Source organism: Pipra filicauda, unplaced genomic scaffold, assembly GCF_003945595.2.
Source record: "Pipra filicauda isolate LSUMZ 115617 unplaced genomic scaffold, ASM394559v2 scaffold201_size1378038_pilon, whole genome shotgun sequence".
NCBI lineage: Eukaryota > Metazoa > Chordata > Aves > Passeriformes > Pipridae > Pipra > Pipra filicauda.
The window spans coordinates 1,356,077-1,377,629 of record NW_024104312.1 but is presented as its reverse complement, the minus strand read 5'-3'; the positions used below and the strand labels follow the sequence as shown (position 1 = coordinate 1,377,629).

The 21,553-nt window shown below is 40.9% G+C and overlaps 1 protein-coding gene across 1 annotated transcript in view; it reads left to right on the top strand.

The window, feature by feature from the left end:
- The first annotated feature begins 509 nt into the window (after positions 1 to 509).
- RIC8B (RIC8 guanine nucleotide exchange factor B) overlaps positions 510 to 21,553 on the top strand; it is a 34,990-nt gene continuing 13,946 nt past the window's right edge. The window contains exons 1-5 of the mRNA XM_027715220.2: positions 510 to 623; positions 3,932 to 3,979; positions 13,399 to 14,007; positions 16,610 to 16,704; positions 21,223 to 21,376. Of these exons, the coding sequence (XP_027571021.2) occupies positions 525 to 623; positions 3,932 to 3,979; positions 13,399 to 14,007; positions 16,610 to 16,704; positions 21,223 to 21,376 (1,005 nt within the window). The 5' untranslated portion in view covers positions 510 to 524. The remainder of the gene's footprint in view (positions 624 to 3,931; positions 3,980 to 13,398; positions 14,008 to 16,609; positions 16,705 to 21,222; positions 21,377 to 21,553) is intronic.

The window sequence follows — 21,553 nt, the reverse complement described above, 5'->3', positions numbered from 1 at the left end:
GTGGCCAGCCCTGGTTTTGGCAGCCTTTCGCTTTCTGATAGCTATGGTATGCGCAGGGCAGGTCGTAGAGAGCAGACAAGCCTAAGGAGGAGGGATGCACCATTGGGCATCCCCGCGGCGCGTTCTCGGCCTGCCGCGCCCGCCCGGGACTCGAACCGGCGACCTTCACCCCGCCCCGCCGCCCTTCTCGGCGGGAACACCCGGAGCTGCCCGGCACGGACTGCAGCACCCATCGTGCCCCGCGGGAGCACAACCCCGGGCACCCCGCCGGGCGCCCCGGCGCCGCGCCGCTCGGCATGCTGGGAGTCGTAGTCCTCTCTCAACCGCGGCCTGCCGGAGGCGCGGCAGCCAATAGGAGGGCTCGGGGACGCGCGCCGCCGGCCCCTGCAGCCAATGGCGCGGGAGCGCTGCCCGTCAGTCGGTTCCCGAAGGCAGCGCCAGCCGCGTCAAGGGGCGCGGCGCGGGAGGTCGGGGCGCAGCGGGGCGCGGCCGCTGCCGGCGGCGCGGAGCGGGGCAGGGCGGGCATGGAGCCGGGCGCGGAGCTGGGCGCGGTGCTGGAGGCCGTGGAGGGGCGCGGAGGCGCCGAGGCGGTGGAGCGGGTCCTTGCGCGGTACAACGAGGAGGTAACGGGTCCCCTCCCCCGCCCCTCTGCGCCGTTCCCCCGGCGGTGTCGCCACTCCGCCCGCCCTCGGCGGTGCCGCCGGCATCGTCCTGCTCCCCCGGCCGGGGCTGCACCCTCGGCCCCCGGGCTCGGCTCGGCGGCGAGTCCCCAGCGCTCACCGCTTCTGCCGCCGTGCCCCCAGACAGCGACTCCGGGGCGGCCCGGCCCGGCCCGGCCCGACCCTGCCCTGCCCGGCTCGGCACGGCACAGCTCGGCACGGCACGGCACGGTACAGCCTCCCGGCCCTTCCCTGGGCACTCCCGCCCGCAGGCCGTGCAGGGCACCGCGGCACTGCCGCGCTGGTGAGCCAGGGCATTGCCCAGGGGAAGTCAGACTTCCACGGGAGCACAAAGCCAGGGTTGTCGCGGGGAGATCAAGCCCGTGGTCGGGCTCGGCCCGGACACCTTCGGTCTTTTGGTGGGGTAGTGTTGTGGGTTATCGGTGATGGGGCTGTAAAAAGAGCTATTCCACAGCGTACATCTGCCTCACAAGTCTTTTAACCGGCATATACCGCCGAGAAGAGGTTGGACAGAATAACACCGGAGCCTCTTGGCTACTTGCCCACCTGCCACACCACCGTGCACCTGCCCACCTGCCCGAGGTGCTGCCCTTTGTCACCCGCTCTGGAGAGGCCTTCCTTCCACCGCCTGGGCAGTGACCGTGTCCATATGCAGTGGGAGGGAGTCTGTGTAAAATGGGCCGCCAAATCTCACCTCATTTTTCTGTGTTTCCGGTCAAGCAAAGCGAAAAGGGAGGAGACAGCTCCGAGCAGGTTGAGCTTTTAATGCTGACAGGTGTGAAAGAGTACCAAGTGTCGTCTACTGCCCTTGCACCGTGATACATGTATGCTCAGTCAAGAAGTGAAGGGATTTCCTGGTAATGCAGGAAAATACAAATCTGAGTGACAATAGGTGTTAGGTGGATTTTATTTGCCCTCCCCCCATCCCCCCTCTTCTGATAGGGACATTTTGACAGCTAGATTTTAGTAGAGCAGTATAGTCCCTTTTGACAGATTACCTCTCAACCCATCAGGTGTCTGTCCTTTGTGTAGATGCTTGTATGACTGGTGCACAAGTCTCTAAAGCTGGTACTGACTCAGAGTTTGGCTTTGGATGTAATTTAAATGCAGTTGTGTTGAACTAACTATCAGCTGAAATTTAGGAATCTGTTACAAGAACAAACATTCAGATTCATAGCCAAATGAATGTGGATTGGTGTATAGTTATTCTTCAGCCTCCAAGAGGTGTCTTGAAATTTGCTGCCTTAAGTGCAATATGTTTTAAGACTAACAATAGCAGTAACTGGTTTCTTAACTTAAACTTGAGCTTTTGTGCACATGAAATTCAAATGTAGAGATAGATGCAGCTGCAGGGCACTTTTTCTGAGGGATTGGTAGACCAAGAGTTTATTAGACACATCTGTTTTAACTTACTGGCCTCTGAGGTACAGAGGAAGGGTTCTGATTGAGGAGAATTTTATGTCTGCCCTTACTTTTCAAAATGACCCTGTGTTAAATGTTAAAAAGCATGCACAAACATAATCTCTTAATTTTGCTGTATTTGGTTTTATGCTTTCTCAGTAGCTTTCTGAGATTATTTAGACTTGAGTTGTCAAGGACAGAGTGAGAGCTGGTGCAGTTTCTATTCTGGCATTTCAAGTCTTTGAATGAAGTCTTGGAGTTACATGTGTAGCTAAATACTGCTTTTGAAGTGGGATGGGAAACTTTTAATACTGTCTCAATATAACATTACTCTTACTGTGTTTGTTACAAGTTTTCCATCGTGTTTCCTACCTCTCTTTTTCTCTACGAGGTGTTATTAACTCACATATTACCTGTGGGCCAATGATGACTGGGTAGAGCACTCCAGTTTCCAGACCTTTACCAATGCCTCTTCTGGGCTTTAGGTTTCCTTAGTTTTTTTTTCCAAATAAGAAACTTAATATGCTTTAGTTGAAAAGAAAGGGTGGATCAAGTGTAGTTCCAAGATGCAGGTGGCTGTAGAATAACTGTAATGAGAGAAATCAATAGGTCTGTTGTTGCTCCTCTGTGGTGTTCCATTTGCAATGATTATTGCAAATCTCTGTTCCTCCAGCACTTGGACTTGTTGCTGTCACTACATTTCTTTTGTAAAATTTCCAAAAATTTTCATGTGCAAACACAAGGGTTGCCTTCTCTTGGTTAATTACTCATCATTTAATGTTCACCTGCTTTTGACTGGCATGTTGCTGAACTTGTGCGGTTCAATCAGGAGCCTTGTAAGAGAGAGGAAGGGAATTGTTTTTCTACTGTTGAGAGAGGAAGGGAATTACTTTCCTACCATCCTCCAGGCTCTAGCTGATGTTGGTAAATTTTGATGGTAGGGGAGATGTCCAAGGTCTTTCTGTGTAATTGCAAGCTTGGGTCATGAAAGGTAAGAAGTCCATGAATGTGCTATGGAAGGTCACTTTTGTTTTCCAATCACTTGCATGACGCAGCAAATTGTATATTAGAAACAGAAATTGAGATTTTTATTTTTTTTTTCTAGCCGTTCATTATGCTTAATCATTTAGCTTGGAAGTTGTAAAATGTTAAAATAACTGTCCGATGTTACTGCTGTTTTCTTTGGCTGTCAGAATAAACTTTGTCACATGAGTAATATTTCACTAATAACATACTTCAGGATACTAACATAGAATTAGACTCAGCTGCTGTTTGAAGTGTTTAATAAGTACTTGTTGTTAGACCATGTCTATCTTGTGTTTAATTGGGCCAGAGGAACAAATACCTTGGTAATGTGGTTTGGAAATTGCCAGAATACAGAAAGTGGTAGTTTTTGTAGCAAGACTTATTTGATTTATACTACTTGTTTTCTGGACAAGATGATACTGTGGTTGTTCTGCTTTGGAACAGTCAGTGCAGTTAAAAGCTTGTAAACAAGATCTGCTTGGGAAGGAATCTGAGGAATAAGGTATTTGTAAAACACAAGGCTCTAGTTTATGTTTTCTTCACTCTATCAATGCCACATGTGACGTGGTTAATGCTCATCAGAAGTGCAGCCTGTAGATAAAGGCTTACTCTGCACCAGTAATAGTTGTAAAACTGTTCAATGAAGCCACTCACTGGAGCTCTCACTGTTGGGTAGGATGGGAAAAGGACATGAATTGACATGGTTATGGACTCACTATCTGAGGCTGGTTTTAACCAGACTACTGCAATTTTATGATAATTTTGCAGGCATTACATACTTAGCAGCTGATGTGCATGTAACAAACTCTTGTCTTTATTTACAGAATCGATCCATTTTCAGATTTGATCCAGCAGATGAAGACAAAAGAAAGGTAAGTAAAAGAGGCTATTGAGCTGCATACCTCAGTGCAGAAGTATCAAAGCAGTCTCTTAACTTAGTTGCCATTGTAAAATGGTGCAAGCAGTGATTATAAAGTTATGTTTTAATTTTTGTTCCTTCAGTGCAAGAGACATGACAACTACACATTCCCTTTTTTTCTGAAAGAGAAGACCAAATTTCCTTCGCAAAACCCCCAGTCTTGAATGAAAGTAGTAACAGAAAAGCCCATAAATAATTTCACTGGGTATAGACTTGGGATGAGATGGAGGAATAAGGGTAAAGATAACTCTCTGTATCTGCTGAGATAAAATTTTGCAATAGATTTTCCCATTTTCTCTCTTCTCAGCATGTAGCAATATGAAAGATGTATTTCTTGTCTGTGTTAGATACTTAAATAATGCTAGAGACTAAGATGAAGTAATAGGTACAGAGGACAGCTATGAAGCTGTAAGGGAGGCAGAGCTACAGAAGGCTGTTAATTCAAAGGTAGAGGTAATCAGTGGTATGTGCATGTTGGGTTTCAAAGATGGGAAATGTTTGTGTGTTGCAGTATTGAGCTGTGCAGGTGTGTCAGGGCTTAACAGATCCCCTGACTCCCACCCACAGCCTTGTATTTAAAGCTTGGACATGGCTTTTTTTTGTTTTTTTCCAGTTGTTATTTTTAGGGTGTACTATGTAACAACAAGACTCTTTCTGTTCTGTAATTAATTTTTGGGCTGATTTGCATATTTATTCAGAAAATGTTCATCAGTGAATGAGGCTGCGTGTTTCTGCTATTTCTGGAATAAACTCAAAGCTTGAAATCAGAATTGCAAGGTTCCTGCAAGGGTAGCTTATTTGAAATTGGACACACATCGATTCATTCCATGATTTTGTGCAAAATCTAAATATTTTAAGGTATTAAGTCTTTTTCTGGTAGAAATGGGCAGGATGATAAATCTGTCCTTTGCATTTGCAAAACCATCGGCTGTGTAATCCTAAGTTACAATTCTTTATTTACACAGATGGCTTGAAGACCTCTTAGCTTGACTTTACCTATGGCTTTACTCGAAGCTGACGTTCAGTAGTGTGGTGATGGACTGTCTGTGTCCTTTTTGATCTGTAGAATAACTCAACCGGGATCTTGATTTAGTTTTCTTACTGTGTTTGTGTTCACACATCTCCTTCCTCGCCATCCCTTCCATCTCTTTTTACGTTGCGAATGAGCAAGTGCCTAGTCTGAAAAATAGCTTGCCAATTAGAGAACATGGGAAAGGCTACTCAACTGCATATGCTCAATATCTTTAGCGTCTGTAAAACACTGAGCATTCTCTTTTCACCATTCAGTTAAGATGAAAAATTAAAATGTTTAAATTGAAAGGGAACATAGTACATGTTCTTGCTAAGAGCAGATTGCTGAAGTTGTCAATAAAATTGATGAGAATTGCTTGAAAACAACATGATGCAGCCTCAGGTTCCGTTTTTTGTTTAGTTAATGTAATTGAGTTGATAGTATTTGCAGTTCTGCTGCTATTAACTTAGAATGATTGGAGTGAAAGAGAGTTTAGACAAAGGGTCACAATCCATAATGAAGTCGTATGGTAGACTTGATGTTCAGCTACGGGGGCAAATACAGAGGGTCTTCATGATTTTGCCATTGGTTTCTGGTGCTATTGCAAGTTTGCATTATAACCTGATGAATGCAACACTTAGTTCTTACCAGTCTCTTGCTGCACATTGGGTTTGTTCATGGCCTAGGAGTAAATTTGCTTATTTACTGCAGCAAGCCTGACAGACTTTGTTGTAAGGCATTAATGTCTATGCAAGAGTGCAAGTAAAAGATCAATTATAGCAACGCAAGTTTTTTCTCTGCCTCATCACACAGGTTCAGCCATGACCTTAGGATTGCATCAAGGTTGTGTCAGTGGTGTGATTGTGTTTTGATGTAGGTGTAACTATGCTTTAAGCTTTTCTGCATTGGATACTGTCTGTTAGGGAGAGGCCAACCCATACACAACAGTGACATGCTGTAAAATATGAAAGATAGAAGGGCAAAACTATGGCTTGACTGGAAGCTGGGTAAATTGGACAGAATAAGTTGCTCTGCAATGATATGGCTATCAAAGCATGATGCTTTAGGCTATAACCTAACTAAATCAGCACTGACTTTGTAATATTGAATTCCAGGAGGAAAGTAGGTTGTGTCCTCTAGAAGGCAGGAAAATGCTGTCAAGCGTGTCTATCTGGACATAGCCACAGGACTTTAATACATCACAGGGTGATAAAACACAAGATTGTAATGTGAGGTGTCCTTCTATTTGTTCTGCTTTGCTTAATGATGTATGTGTCTGCATTGCCCTGTATGGTGGATGCTATCTATGGATATAAATCAGATGGCAATCTGTGTTGTACTGTAAGATCTGCTCAGATGCCAGCCATATCAAGTTGGTGCCATTCCTTCTTAACTTTTTATATACTAATAAAAAACTATGAATTTCTGAAAGCCCGTTTTCAGTTTCTGTGTGTAAACTGTATAGAAATTGCCAACCAGAAGTAAATGTGTTCTGGAATAGCAGCTGAAATTAAGGCAGCAAGGTTGCTTCTGAGGGCCTTAGCCAGCTCTTAGAAATCTAAAATATTTGTCTCAACCAGTCAAGAAGCTGTTAACAGTGTTTTACTGGAAAAGTTGAGTCTTCAGAACTGTGACACTTCACAACAGCATGTCATGGTTGATACACAGTTGGTTCTTTAGGTCTGTGCTGGAAGCAACTCCAGAATATTTATATCTATTCACTTGACCGGGCAGTCACCTTGGAGAGAGGTGTCAGGTGTAGTGTCTCCCTCTCTGTGTGGCACAGTGGGTACTTCAGCTCAAGCCTCACATGTCGCAATACAAAAGGGAAGGGTTTTTAGGACCACTTTATCATTATTTAATAGCTTTGCTCTCCGTTATTTATACCTTGTCAGGGCCAAATACTGCTGCTGAAGTAGCAACACAGTTGTGCTGTTTACAGACTTAAAATTTTAAGAAAGTTATAGCGCTGTTTGTGCCCTGGAAATGTCTGTCAGCACTGATTGCCTAGTTAGCCATAGCATTCCACAGCTAGAAGTTGCTACAGCACCATTTTTTGAGGTGATATAACAGAAAAAGTACGTCTGTCTGTGGTAGCAAGCAAGACTTTTTTAAATTGGATGGAGATGCTGAGTTGGGGGGAGGAAGGGTTAAAAAAGGGAGCAGCAGCCAAATGTTAGAATATTACTCGTATTCTTACCAGAAGTGGTAAGATATTTATGATTCACATATTTCCTCCTCCACTCTGTACCTTTCATCTGCTTCACCTCTTGTAGTACTTGCAACATCTGGTTTCTGCTGCATTAGCTCCAGCTTACTGTGTTGGGTCAGTTCTGTAATACAGATCTTTAGAGTTTTAGATCAGTTTTCTTGAATTACTGTTCAGGTTCAGTTTGAACAGGATGGGTCTAAAATTCAGTGGGAAGAAAATCACCAAAACAGTCTTTTCCTATGTTGCTGAATGTTTTCAAGATGTTGAAATAGCTGGTGGTAAATCATACCCAAACGTATTGTGGGCCTTTCTCTCCCAATTAAATTCATGATGTGGGGAGATTCCTTAAGGCCGTGGACAGTACCATATTTGAACTTTGGAAGGATGGAAGCAGTGAAGTATGTTGATGGAGCAAGATGCTGTCACGCTCTAAATCTCAGAAGAACCTCATTCTTAGATAGTGCTGTTGACGCTGATGCTTCAGGGAGGTCTGAAGGTTCCTGCAGCCACCAAGGCACAGGGCTTTTCTTCTCCCAGTAACTTTGTTGCAAACTTTTAAAGTCTGTTAGTGAGTGTCCTGTAAAAATATTAAGTTCAAGTGCTCCTGTGGGCACACTGTGTGGTGTCTTAGTTGTTATTGTTCTGACTTTACTGAAACCCCTTAAGGGATTACCAGTCTGTAAGAGAAAAAAAGTTACTAAGTATCCTTCATTAATACTAAGCTGTTGTGCTATTTCCCTCTGGTCCTGCCAATTCCCATCCAGCATTTTTCAGTTTTTTACATCTCTTAAGGTTTGTGACAAGCCAGTGAAACCCGTCTCTCCTTTTAACACCCTTCTTTCACCACTGGGTTACAGAGGGTAAAAGGGTTCTCCCTCTCCGTGTCCAGTGGGAGGGCAAGAAGGGCTACTGTGAGTGCAGCTACACAGGATTTCACCTTTCTGTGACTCTGAAGTTTATTCCCCCAGCTGTGAGAACAGGGATTACTGTGCCTGCTCCTCACCTCACCTGCAGAGTTTTATTTGCAAATGCTCTCACCTGTTCAGATGTGCAATTTGGGCCTCTGCCATGTCAGAGCTGGCAGGCTCCTGCCAAACAGGCCAACCTCTTGCTGTCAGTACCAGCTGAACAATGAAGTTTTGAAGTGAAGCAGACTGAATCCTCAAGGAATGCAACTATACACCTTCCCTCCTCACCCACATCAGTCCACAAAGACTAGGCAAAAATTTGGCATGGCCTTTTCAGAGGAGGTTATCTAATTGTCCTATTATTCAGCACAGGTGATGATACGTGTTATATAAATGTTGTCTTGACTTCCAGAGAAAATGAAAGTTTAAACTAACATTTCAAATACTCTGGGGCTTACCTTCTCACTGCCTTGGATGCTTGCTTAGCTCTGCAATCTAATAGAAACTTAAACGCAGAAACTAAAGACTTGTGCTCCCCTTTCCTTCCTCGTCCTCTCCCCAGTCTAATTAGCCTACAAACAAAGGTGATGGAATAAAATGCAAGTAAAGAAATAATACCTTTTTGCCCAAAGCTGCACACAATAGGTCTGTGGCTGAGCAAGGAAGAAAACACAGGTCTCTTGTGTCTCAGGAGAGGACTTTTTCTATTGGGCTGTGTTGCTTCTTAGCATCAAGGGTTTATGTTGTCAGGATAAAGGACCAAAATGGATTGATGTTTTATTCATTAAAACAAAACAACAAATGGATTTTTCTGGGCTTCCTGTTTTAACACACAATAAAATTTTATACTACAGCACAGACAAAAAGAATGGTGTGTATTGCTCTGTGTTAATCTTACTATTAGCAGAAAAGCTGAAAAATCATGAATTTTAGAGAAATTAATGGATTTTACAATAAAAAGAAGTTTAAAAATACTAGAAACTGCCTTGAGTCTGTGGAAAAGTATATGAAAAACATTTCTTGCATGCCTGATGAAAGTCCATATCTCATCTGAATTTTGAAAGGATAGAACTCAAAGGAATGTTAAAATCTTAGTGACTTAGAGGTTAGCAATAAAACCTGTGAAACTAGGGCAATCATCATATATGTTGTGGAAGGGGACATACCTTGCTGTCTGAATTTTCACTTCCTGTTGTTTCCAACCAAGTAAATGAAATCTGTGTCCCTGAGTTTATGTGATGCTAATGGCATACAAGGTGGTGGAAGGAGCACCACCTAAAGAAAATGAAAACCATGATAATGCTTTTGTAGTCACATCCCTTCCTGTTTCTCCTCTCTCTGCATCGTTTCTGTTGTACTGTCATTGCGAAAACAGAAAATGTGAAATTGTGCTGTATGGCATTTGGTTTTAGTTGTCTCCAGGGAAATTTTCTAATAGGATGACTTTGGTTTCTTCAAAACTTTCCATGGGTAGTTCTTCAATTATAATCGGATGCTGTAGCTTTTCCTTGAGCTGCTATTGGCACTTGGGATCAGCCAGCGATGATTCCCTGTCATGGATATTGTAACTGAATGTTGATTTCCCTAAAGTCACTCTTGATGGCTCGCTGCAGTCTAACTCCAGAGAACTTTGTCAGCAGTTCCTATGTGTTTTTCACATATGTGAGTCTTGTATCTTCAAAAAATAGTGTGTGTGTGTATATATATATAATGGCTAGGAAGCTTAGTGACCTGTTCTTAAGTTTGTAATGGCCAAGCTTTTAATCTAGTATGCAAAAGACTATAACTGATGCTTTTGAAAATAAACACTAACCTTGCTTATATTGTGCAATATAAGCAGCCAAGTCTTCAGGAACATGTAGGAAATAAAGTACCTTACAAGCACAGTGATGGTTTGGGGTTTTCTAAGTTCTAAGCAGGTAACTAAATATCAAAAAAAAAAAATCTATTTAGTATCTATCTTTAGTACAGCTGTTCAGAGTTAATCCTCCTCTGTTGCTGCATTTCAGTAAGATTTGAAGCCAGGAGATGATTTTATAATCTTTAATTAAATTGCAAGGATAGCCTTTAAATGTATAGAGGGAGGGTTACACTTCCACTGGCAAGTCAGCCAGCAGCGGGAGTTTGATACCCTTTGTGATGCCTCCTGCAGTGCTTTTGACATTTTGCAGTGACACTTCTGTAGCAGCAGGTGGGTGCAACTTATGGGAAAAGAAAAAAACACTAAAAAATCAATCTGAGGTTTGAGAGGCCTGGTCTCTTTGTAGTCAAATGAGTGTTCAGGTTTTATCTGACTGAGGTTAAAAACCAGAGCACCAGATGCAAGATTTTTGTAGGCAATGCTGCTCACCAAAATGTGGTGTCCCACTCCTAAGAGGAAGGAAGCACCTAAGATTTGTAGATGGTCAAAAAGGAAGGACAAAAGTCAGATGGTCTGCAAAAACTTAAAAGGTTTTATTAGCAAGTTATACACTTGGCATGGAAATTGGTATAAGTTAGTCCCTTATCTTCTGGTATAAACACAAGTGTGGTGGATTTTGAGTAAGGGATAGGGCGAAAGAGAGGGAGAGAGAAAGATCACCAGTCCTGGCTCCAGCATGAATCCAGCTGATGGAGTGTCCAGGGTCCTGGTGCACATGCACACTCAAGCTTTGTGGGGGTACCTTTTTATAGATAAGTTTTCCCCACAGTGCAGCTAAGTTTTTTGCTTTCTATGCAAATTAATTATTATACACAGTTCTTCTAGACTTTTCTGGAAATAGGTCGAGAGCTTTGAGGGTCTTTGGTGGTCTTGATTCCCACCCACTGCGTCAGCCTTGGGTCAGCATTCCACTTCTCGACCTCGTTCCTGCCCTTGTGCTGTACTGTGTTGTGCCTATCTCCAGGAGCCAGAACAGGGATGTTTGTCCCAGAAAAATGCTGCCCTACCTCCGTATGGCCTCCTTCTACAGCCACATGCTGTTCTTTCTCACAGTGTGTTACTGCCAACAGTCCTTGCTTGTCTGCACAACTATCCAGCTATCAGGGTTTGAGACATACACATTAGCCCCTTAGCTGCTCAGCTTCTACACAAAAATGAGGGGAAGTTCCCCTTTATTTCAGTGGTATTGATCAGATCAGATAATTTATTAAGTGATCCTTGGTATTTAAATGCCTAGAAGAAACCTTCAGCACTGTTAATGAGAAATCAGATCTGGTTTTGTGCTGTATGTATTTACTGATAATGCAGTCTGTCTGGCTCAGTATGTCTTTGAAATGTCCATTCAGCACCTTGGTGTTGGGAAGGCCGGTAACTTGGCTTCTAGTGTTGTTAGTATGGTTCTGCCTACACAGTATCTGAAGAGAAGGAGAGTCCAGTTGGTGAACCAGCAGTTGAATTTGAGTAAATTGTTACAGACCACCTTGTTGCAGCTGATTTAAACAAGGAAGAAAATAACTGCTAAGTCTAATAGAAATGTACTTAAACAGAGAACAGAGTAAACTGGCATTTTCCTGGAGTTCTGTGAACTGTCCATTCAGTTCTGTGTTACTCCTCAAAACCAAACAGGCTTCAGGGCTGTTGCTTCAGCTTGCAAAGCACAGTTAATTGTATGGAAATCTCTCTTAGCAATAGAAACAAAATTCTTGTAAGAAGTTGAGCTGTGACTAAGTAATTGACTGTGGATCTGGACTGTCATTTTTTGTTTCCTAGGCATTTTTAAAAACACTTCAAAGATGCCACCTTCAGAAACATTTAGTGCAGATCTAGCATACCATGCTTAAGTCAGGGGGTTGTATAGATCTGTATGAGATCTTATGTTAATGTTGAAGCACTCTTTGTATTTGAGTATCTTTTTCCAGCCACGGTAAGTACCTCTGTGCCTGTACAGGTGGTCAAATGTGGTTTTTATACTATTGCCGTGTCTTTAATATTCTGATAAAGATTTCTCCTGTTGCCTCTGCGATAGTAAGAGGTAGAGCTCATTCCTTGTTTTCAAACTTTCTACTGGATTAATCTAGTCAGAGCTGTGGAGATGCAGTCAAGATCTTGGTTGTCTGGGTGGTGCTTTTGGGTGGGCTTAACCCCAGGACAAGCATACTAGAAATCATATTGAGAGTTCCTACTGTCTGACTTTGTTTACAGATTGTCTTTTAACATTGTTGAAGACTTGTGTTGTTTTCTCCCTTATTCTTCTGGAGTGTCTGTTCTAGATTTGCTGTAGACTTAATGTTTGTTGTTGATTTTGTTAATTTTTTTATTTTGGCTTTAGTTGTAAGCGATCACAGTAACAAAACTTGCTTGGATGTCCTAAGTGGAACCTTTGTTTTGAACTTTGAGTCAGGCTGATGGGCTTCTGTGCTCCTCACCTTTTCGTTATGGTGGTGATGGCGAAAAATGAAATTCCAGAGACCATTCCCCAAGAACTGTTTTATACTTTACTATGATTCCTATGCTTTTTGTAATTACTTACATGACACAGACTACTTGAGACCACAATATGAATTTCAGGTCTTAAGCAGACTTCTGCACTAGGGCTGTTCAGCTCAGTTGCTGCTCTGGCTTCTTTGGTAATTTATTCATGTTGATGGTCAAGACACAAAGCTTGGGAGGTGAGAAGTGTGGAGGAACAGTGTTCTGTGTGGTACAGTGCAGTTTGTATTGTATTGGGAACTTCTTTGTAACTGTACTTCTGACTCTAGTACCCCAGAGTAGTAATAATGTTGTCCTGAGCTTAAGACATAAAAATCCTATGGAGTCCTCTCACATCAAGCGATCTCTTCTGTCCTGTCTTTTCTGCCCATTAATTGATCATCTAATTGTCCATTTCTGTCTTATAAAAGGTAATTCTTCTGTAATTCAGATGTTACAGTTCTGACCTGCAGGTTATTGGAGTGTTGTATTTTTCTCATGCTGCATTTAAATGATTAATGTTTACCCCTGCAATCTTGTGGGTATAAAGTATCAGGGAAGTATTTTGACAATAGCGGCAATTTTGACAATAGAGAATAGCATCTGCCATTTTGCTTAATGCTTTTGCAAATGTTGATGTATTTGGATTGTATCCATGAGGAAAACTGCTTTTGGTGCTCTCTGGAGGCCTTTTGTAACAGTTTATATTTTGAAGAGCTACTATGGAATACCTAGTTTCTCAAGTCAGCTGGAAACTCAGAAGTTATATGGAAGCTTAGCAAAAGTAGTTTCTTATTGCCATCAATATTTTGACACTAAAACTGTTCCTTTTTTGTTTGTGTTTGCCTAGAAACTGTGTGAGGGAATTCTAAACATCCTTGAAAAAGACACAAAAACGTCATGTCAAGTTGCCTGCCTGGAGGCCCTCCGGATTCTCTCCAGGGACAAGAAGGTTTTAGTGCCTGTAACCACAAAGAGGAACATGCAGATCCTTATGAGGCTAGCAAAGCTGGACAATGTGGAAGATCCTTTGGAGAGAGTGTCTGAATTTCCTGTTATAGTAGAAGCTTTAAAATGCCTCTGTAACATAATTTTTAATAGTTCAGTTGCACAGCAGCTCAGTTTTGAACTGAATCTTGCAGCAACGCTCTGCAATCTTCTGCAAAAATGTAAGGACCAGCAGTGCGTTGATGACATTAAATGCTTTGATTTGCGTCTGCTCTTCCTCTTGTCACTTCTGCACACAGATATTAGATCACAGTTGCGTCAGGAACTACAAGGGGTGCAAGTTTTGACTCAGGCTTTGGAAAGTTCCCTGAGTGTAAGATGGACAGAAGAATATAAAGCAGCGGAAGATCGTGACAGGCCTCCTCTATCTTTGCAAGAGACAGACTGTGCCATTGAGGCACTAAAGGCTCTATTTAATGTAACCCTTGACAGTTGGAATGTCCACAGCAAGGTAAGGCTTAGCTGAAGTGTTTTTTCAATTGATTTTGTTTAGCCTGGGAGAGCCAGAACCAGCAGGTAGATACAGAAGAGGCAGTTGTTGTCCAGGCCCCGGGGCAAGGATTTTAGTGCTTAACTTTTTCTACTCTAATTTTGATGGAATATAGTTGCATTTTTCAAAATAGTAGCTAAGGTAGTCTTCAAATTTTGCATCCTAATTTCTCTGTGTGTAAAACCAATCTGAGAAAATTTGTCTGTCTGAATTCTGAATGTGTCAAGAATTGATGATCTTGGTATTTCAAGAGGTGTTGAGTCTTTAGTGCTCATCGCTTTGAATACCAAAATAACATTTTTGTTCTTGTTACTACTTAGGCAAAAAGTCTAATCCATATGTTTTCTATGTAATGGAAGAATAGCTTGGATTATATGATGTGAGGTAAAACTGTACGTTTTTGAATAAAACATGCAAAAAATACTATTTTGTAAAAGCCTGAGGTTTACAAAAGAAAATAAATGTTGTTCACTAATGGCTAGGAAAAGCTGTGTAATCGGAAAGTATCAGATGGCTGTATCTCTGGATGTATAGCAATAGGGTAATAGAACTGAGAAGACTCCCTTGTTTTCATCTGTTTTTCTGAGCATGACAGTAGGTACATGAACTCTAATTTTGAATAACCCAAATCTGTGCTACAGTAAGAGAATTATATAGAGAATCTTTCTTTTTAGTCCACATCATGTTGTCTCTAAAACGTTGTTGTTAACTTTTCACTGGCCATTGTAAATATGCAGAGTATAAAGCTGATCAAAATCCACAGTAGTTAAAACTGACAAACAATTGTTCTCTTTAGTGCATTGGACTAGACAGCAAATAAGACATTAATCATAACTTTAAGGAATATAAAACTTGAGAAAAGTCTGAAGTTTATTCTTTGATTTAATGTCTCGAGGATATGCTGAATAAGAAATCCTGAAATTTAAGATTGAGTGATGGGGGAATCAGAGAAGCTAATACTTTGAGTTTCAAGGAAATATAAACAAAGTGAGGTTTCTTTCTTCTGTTAATATTCCTGGTTTAGACCTTTATTAAAAGTATCTTTAACTTTGTCAAAGTTCTTTGTATAGAGAGGGTAAAAAAGAATGTAACACAGCTTTATGGAAAACTGGGAAAAGAAACTGTATTACACATTCACCTCTTTAAAAGCTAGCTCTTGAAATCTGGATCTTGACATTGGTTTACTTTTACAAAATACTGAATCTGTAGAGATGTAAAGCCCAGCTCACTGCAGACAGGCAGGCAGGAGATGGCACGCAGTTGTGTTGTTACCTGATGAGGTTTCATGTGGCTGCTGTCTGTGGGATGAGGGAGGTTTTGTCCCACAAATCTTTTCCTCTTTGAAAAGTCCAAGCATGCAGCTTTTTTTTTTTTTTTTTTTTTTTTTAATGAGAGTTTAAGACATCCCGGGGCAGGAGAAGTTTATTTTGTGTTTTGAGATAAAGCTTATATAATAACTCTTTACTAGAAGTTCCTAAAAGCAGGGAACCTTTAAATTAAAGAGCTTTTTAGTAGTTGATAACTGTTAGCCAGATATGTTGGTTGACATTCTACTGAGTGAATGTCCCAGTGGCAGTTTTAATGATCTGTAAGAAGAGTAAACAGCGTGTTAATGTTAATGAGGTGGGCTGAAGATACAGAATTTCAAGAGGTTCCAAGCAGTAGACAGGTTGGAAAATAAAAGGAGAGCAGAGAAGTAGAAAGGGTAGAAAGCTAAACGAGATCCATCCTAAGGGGGACAGAACCATTTGAAACACCAATATTTAATGAGTGGAGACGGTTTCAAAGTAGCAAAGGCAGACAAGAGCTGCAGGTGGTATAGCCGGCAGATTTGGATGCTGATGCTACAAAAAATGCATTGGGGCGCTTTGTGCTCAATCAAGCACACCAGAACATATGATGTATGCCAAGAAGACCTATTGAAAAAGGGTGAGGACAAGGTTACACACAGTTAAATGATTGCAGTTACTGGTGCACTTTTGTGGGGCTGCTGTCTGGTGGGAGGTTGGAAGGGGGAATTGCTTGGAGAGAGCAAAAGTAGGGCAAATAAGATTGCTGAGAAGTTACTAATGAAATGGAGGAAAGGTATCAAGGGAACAAAAGCAAGTGAATTAGGAAAAGAAACAGACTGAGTGGAGGGAATGAAACTGTTGGCAGCAAAAGGCCTAAATGAGGAGAAGGCAAATTAAATGAAAATGGTGTGTAATCTAAATCAAGAGGTGGTCTGATGTAAATACAAGAAGGAAAATAGCAGTGGTATATTAAGAATAATGTTATGGAATTGAGCAAACACTTGTAGTTGGTTTTTCTGGTAGCGAAGGCTCATTTAACTGGAAAATACTCCCTAGTGACTTTTACAAGGCCTAGTTCGAAGTCAGCTTATGACAGTTATGTTAAATTAAGCATTTAGTGAACTCTAAGGTACAGTCCTTTTATTGATAGGGATGGATGTTATGATCTAATAGGTATTTCCCATCTTTAATTTTTATTATTCTAGTGACCTGAAACCCTCACTTGCAATCTTCAAAATGAAAAAATATCTTCATAATTTATATTTATATAGAATGAATCTCATCAATTTCGTTACATGGCTGCCATCCTTCGACACTGCTTATTAACCACGGGCCCTACTGAAGACAAAACTGAAGAGTTGCACAGGTTGGTGGAACTGCAGAACCAGTCCATGTTAAAAGATTTTTGTTTGGTTTTTTAAGTAGAAATTACTTTGACTAAAATCTAAAATGGAAATCTGAGAAGCAACAAAAACTATTCATTTTGAGTAAAGTATTATTAATCTTTTTTTGATGAAAGCTATTTGCCTCAAATATTGTTTAGGCATGTCCTCTGTTCCAGACGGAAAGTGACTGACAAGGTTGTTATTTTCTACCAATGATTATGAAGCTCACCTTTTTATAATTTCTTTATGTGCATATGTGTGTATCTGAAGATGAAAATACAAATGGAAGTTCTAGAAGTAGTGTAAGTTGGAGTGGAATGCAACTTCTGTTGTTTTGCACAGAAGTTGATGGAAAAACTACATTTTGAGATTTTCATATGTAAGTTTTGCAATTCTGATGGATTGGGATGGAAGTAACAAGTTGATATTTAATCTCCAGTAGTTCTAGGCTGCTTCATTAAAAGTACAAACATTTTTTTTTTTTTTTTTTTTTTTTCAAAAATGAGTGAATCATCTTGCGGTTTTAGGTATGTGGGTGGGGGGGTTTCCTCAGTCCCGCACCCAACTGTTAGCTATTTGCAGCAAAAAATTCAATCAAAAATCAGATTATTTTTAGCGAGGTGGTGGTTTTCTGTTCAGTGTTATTGTTCTTTTTCTGTGAAACTCTTACTTTTATCCAAGTAGGTCAGCTGTTCACAGGGCCTGACAGTACAGTAGCTTCAAACACAATTCCCTGTTATCTCTCAGCAGTGAAAGAGCGTTGCCATTTTCTTCTTCAGAGATGTCCATAAATCTAAGTGTAGGATCTTTTGAAGATCTTCTGAACCAGCAGTCTCTAGGAAGAAGGATACACAGTTTTTCACACCCAGCAATCTTGAAAGTGTTAAATGAACTTGATTAAAATCTTGGAAATCTCTCAGAGATCAACAGTCTTAGTAGGTGAACCCTAAAATCCTACATCAGAGCCCTGCTCAGCTGGTGCAGACTAGCTTGGAATAATTTAGTATTCTGTGGCAGTAGTTGCCATGACTAAAGTTGGTGCTGTGTCCTAAAAGGCAGTCAGTGCTGCTGCTTATGGTGGGCATTTTGAGCTCTCATCCTCCTTGAAGGGAGGGACTGGTGGGAATAAATTCCCCACTGCTGGGAGAATTTAGCAGTTGTGGATAAATTCAACAACTACGAGAGAGAGCCCAATATTCTGATGAATTATGATACAGCTGATGCTCTTCCCAAGTTCTGTTTCATTGTCCAGAAATCCAGCTAGTCTAATCACCTCATTAACTACATTGCCCTGTAAAATTCAGTTATCTTGTGCTATTTCAGAAGGATGCATGTTATGCAGGTCCTTTTGGTTTTAGCTTTTGCAAACACTTGCAGATGAGATCTAAAAAGGCCTTTACGTAAAGAAGTAGGAAGCTGTGAAGAATATGTAGAATAGGTGTGATTTCTGTCCTTGTTCTTTTCAGTCAGAAGGGATATTCTGTGTAGTGATGCTGCCCATGTGGACCTTTTGGAGACACCGCGTCAAGGCAAAGGTTCTCCGTAATTTTGAGAGGGTGAAACAGAAAAGAAATGAGGACAAACATCACTGCTTTGTGTCACTTCAGTTGTTTCCCCTTCTCCATCAGACTCAGTGTAGCACTGCATCACTTTCTGTTATGCTGAGAAAACAACTTTCTCCCTCTGTTAGCAAACTGTAGCTAGTTTACTTAGCTCGAGTTCATAAAGAGTGCAAGTATAGCATTGTCAAATGTAGTATTTGATCTTGATTCACATGCTAGAAGAGCTCTGTGCAGGTTTTGACTTTTGCGATTCAGATATTTCAGCCCATTTGCAGAACTTGAGTTTTGTCTTTGAATGCTACAAGGATGTAATGAAAGCTGAATAATTGAATATGCTTTTCTACCAAGACTATTCATCACAAGGCAACTCTGGGATAGAAAACCTATAGTCAGAAGTAATACCCCTGCAAATCCTCAGAGGGATTGGGGCCTGGATCAAGGGCCCCACTTCAGTCCGCTGGTGTATTTGGACAAGCAAAACTTTAATTCCTGATAGGAGCTTCACTAAGGAATGAGTAAACTCTTGTTAGGAGTCTGTAGCTAAAAAAGAGAGGCTGTGTCATCATTTAGGCTGTTCAGCATGCTGGACTCTGACCATGCAGTCTTTATTGCTAGAGATGAGGTGTGAGTCAGAGAGCAGAGCATAACTTCCAGCTCTGCTTTCCACTTGGAGCCTATCAGTAAGGCAATTAGGAAAAATCTGTCAAAAGTAAAATAAAATACAAACAGTGTTGAATGCAGAATAAACTTTATGAAGCGTCAGGGAGATGTGTGTATTTCTTAGGATTGCCCATGACTTGCACTTCCCTAAGTTTATTAATGTGCAGAACCCAAGATGCTTAAATGAAGGGTTTAGGCAGCCTGTTAAAGCACATCATTTGAATGCTTGTGCTCTCAATATGTAAGTTGAGGATTTATTTTATGTGAACATCAGTGTTGGATACATGCCCTGTGCTATGATGTACTGATTGTCAATGTGACTCTATTTCTAATAAATAAGCAGAAGTTACCTGTAAGAATATCTTAGCTAATTTAGTACCTAGTATTGTTGTCATTATTCTGTCATGTCATTACTTAATGTTTGAATTAAAGTACCACATATTAGAGTGAGTGCCATTTTTGCCACTAACAAGGTTTTAATCAAGGCATTCAGCAGCTCTAAATAGGCCTTTGCTTTTAAATTTGCATATCAGGAGGGGGCTGGGAGCATGAGTGGGTGGATGTCATGTCCCAGTGATTAATGATCTCTAGGAAGCCGAGAAGGAGAGAGTAATATACGCAGTATTTCTACCCCCTGGAGTAGGAATGCAAACACTATTGTGCAGATCTGTGCATAGTCACTGACTTCCTGGTAGCTGGAGAATTTCATACACTCCTCTACCACAAATAAAACTGTCAGTGGAGTGACAAAGATCAGAAAGCCGGGCTTCATTTATTGAAAAGAATAGCTCAGGCACAGTGATCCAGAAAATTAATTTTGTAGGTGTTTGGGAACTTGGTTGTTTAATAAGAAACTGGTAAAAAGAGAACTTTTGATGAAAGGCCTGAAGGCACCAAATATTTGTTGAATTTCAGTCTATTTTGTTTCTGACTATTCCTGAATTGTTGGAGAGGAATAACTTCCGTGATATAAAAGACATATCTTGAACAGGAATTAGAAACAAAACAAAGAGAACAAGCATTCCCAAAAGTAATAGTTGTCTGAATTTCAATTGCTAAAAGAGCAAAAGGGAGATGGCACAGTGTGGAACAGCCACCCACTCTGATCAAACCAGAACCAGCACATTTGTTAGAAATCCTGTCTTGTCTGATTGCTGTGATTTTCTTTCTCTTTTACTAATTCTTTGTTAGAATTGTATTAATAACTTAAAAACAGAGGGCAGCTTCTAAGTAGATATTATTAAAAGTCTTAAATGAAGTTGTTTGAGAAGTTTTCTGAATTCTTGTAACACTTCACCGATTGTTGAAACATCAGTGCTCATTGCTTCATTGATAGCTTTGAAGTCTGCATATGTAAACTGGATAGTTCTGTAGTATTTCTAAATACATCCATTTATAAGTTTAGTTGGACATGAGCAAGTAAATAATGACAGAATTCTAATTTTTGCAGCATCTGTGTAATTGAGCCCAATATTCAGCAACAGTGCAAACACAAGTCAATGTTGACAATGAGAACAGGATAGATAGCAAACTCGAGGGATGTGTACCTTGCAAAGTAAGTTCCGTCCTACTCCATTAAAGAGGAGGGAGGAATCTTATGGTCTAATTTAAATCACTTAATGGCTCTTTGGGAAGCACTCCTCTGTGTGTTGCAAAATGTGAAGATGCTGGTTACTGAAAGGTAGTGCTTGGTAAATAAACCTGAATCTTTTTTTAATGTCTTAAAAGCCTTCTGTATTTCATTTACACTACAAGCTAAATAAAAGTGAAAATATTGCAGAGGAGCTAAGAAATTACCACCATGCCCTACTGTTACAGCAGGGGGAAATGTTTTCTGTGGTGTACTTTGTCACATTAATGATGGTAATGCAGATATGTGGTAAAATGTTTTAAGTTTCAAGGAGGAAAAAACTGACCACTGCAAATCAATGTGAGAGTTCCCCCTACTGTCCTTTGAGATCAGCTGCTGTAGCTCACTGCTGGAAGCTGTGCCTTATCCATGGAATGGGGAACTGTGGGGGCTGGAAGTATTACTGCACTGCTGCAGTATTGCTTTTGGAGCTTTTTGTCTTTCTTTTCCCTTGTTTGTCCCAAGAGCTGACACTCAGGCGATAATGCGTGCCACCTTCTTTAAAACCCAGAGAGCACAAAATAAAGCATTGTTTGAGTTGTAGGGCCTCTTTTTGATTGTAGTTGTACAAGCAGTTTATGGGGAGTTGTACTCTGTTTTTAATTCTTTCTTCCAAATGAATAATGAATTTTTAAAATCTGTTTCAGCAATGCAATCAACCTCTTAAGCAATGTTCCCGTTTCTTGTTTGGATGTTCTTATTAATCCATCATCCCAAGAAGAAACAGATATAAAATACAATGGTATGAATATGGGAGCAATTCAAATTTTACTGGATTTCATGGAGAAGAGAATAGACAAGGTATGGGCTGGAGGGGTTCCTTGCAAAAGGGACCTCTTTCATTAAAGTAAAAAGTGCACATATGTAAAGCTTGTTCCAAACCTTCCAGCCAGTATTAGCACAAATATGGATGTTCTTCTAGATTGCGAAACACCTCAAAGTTTAGAATAAATTCCTGTGAATATCTGAAGCTACTTG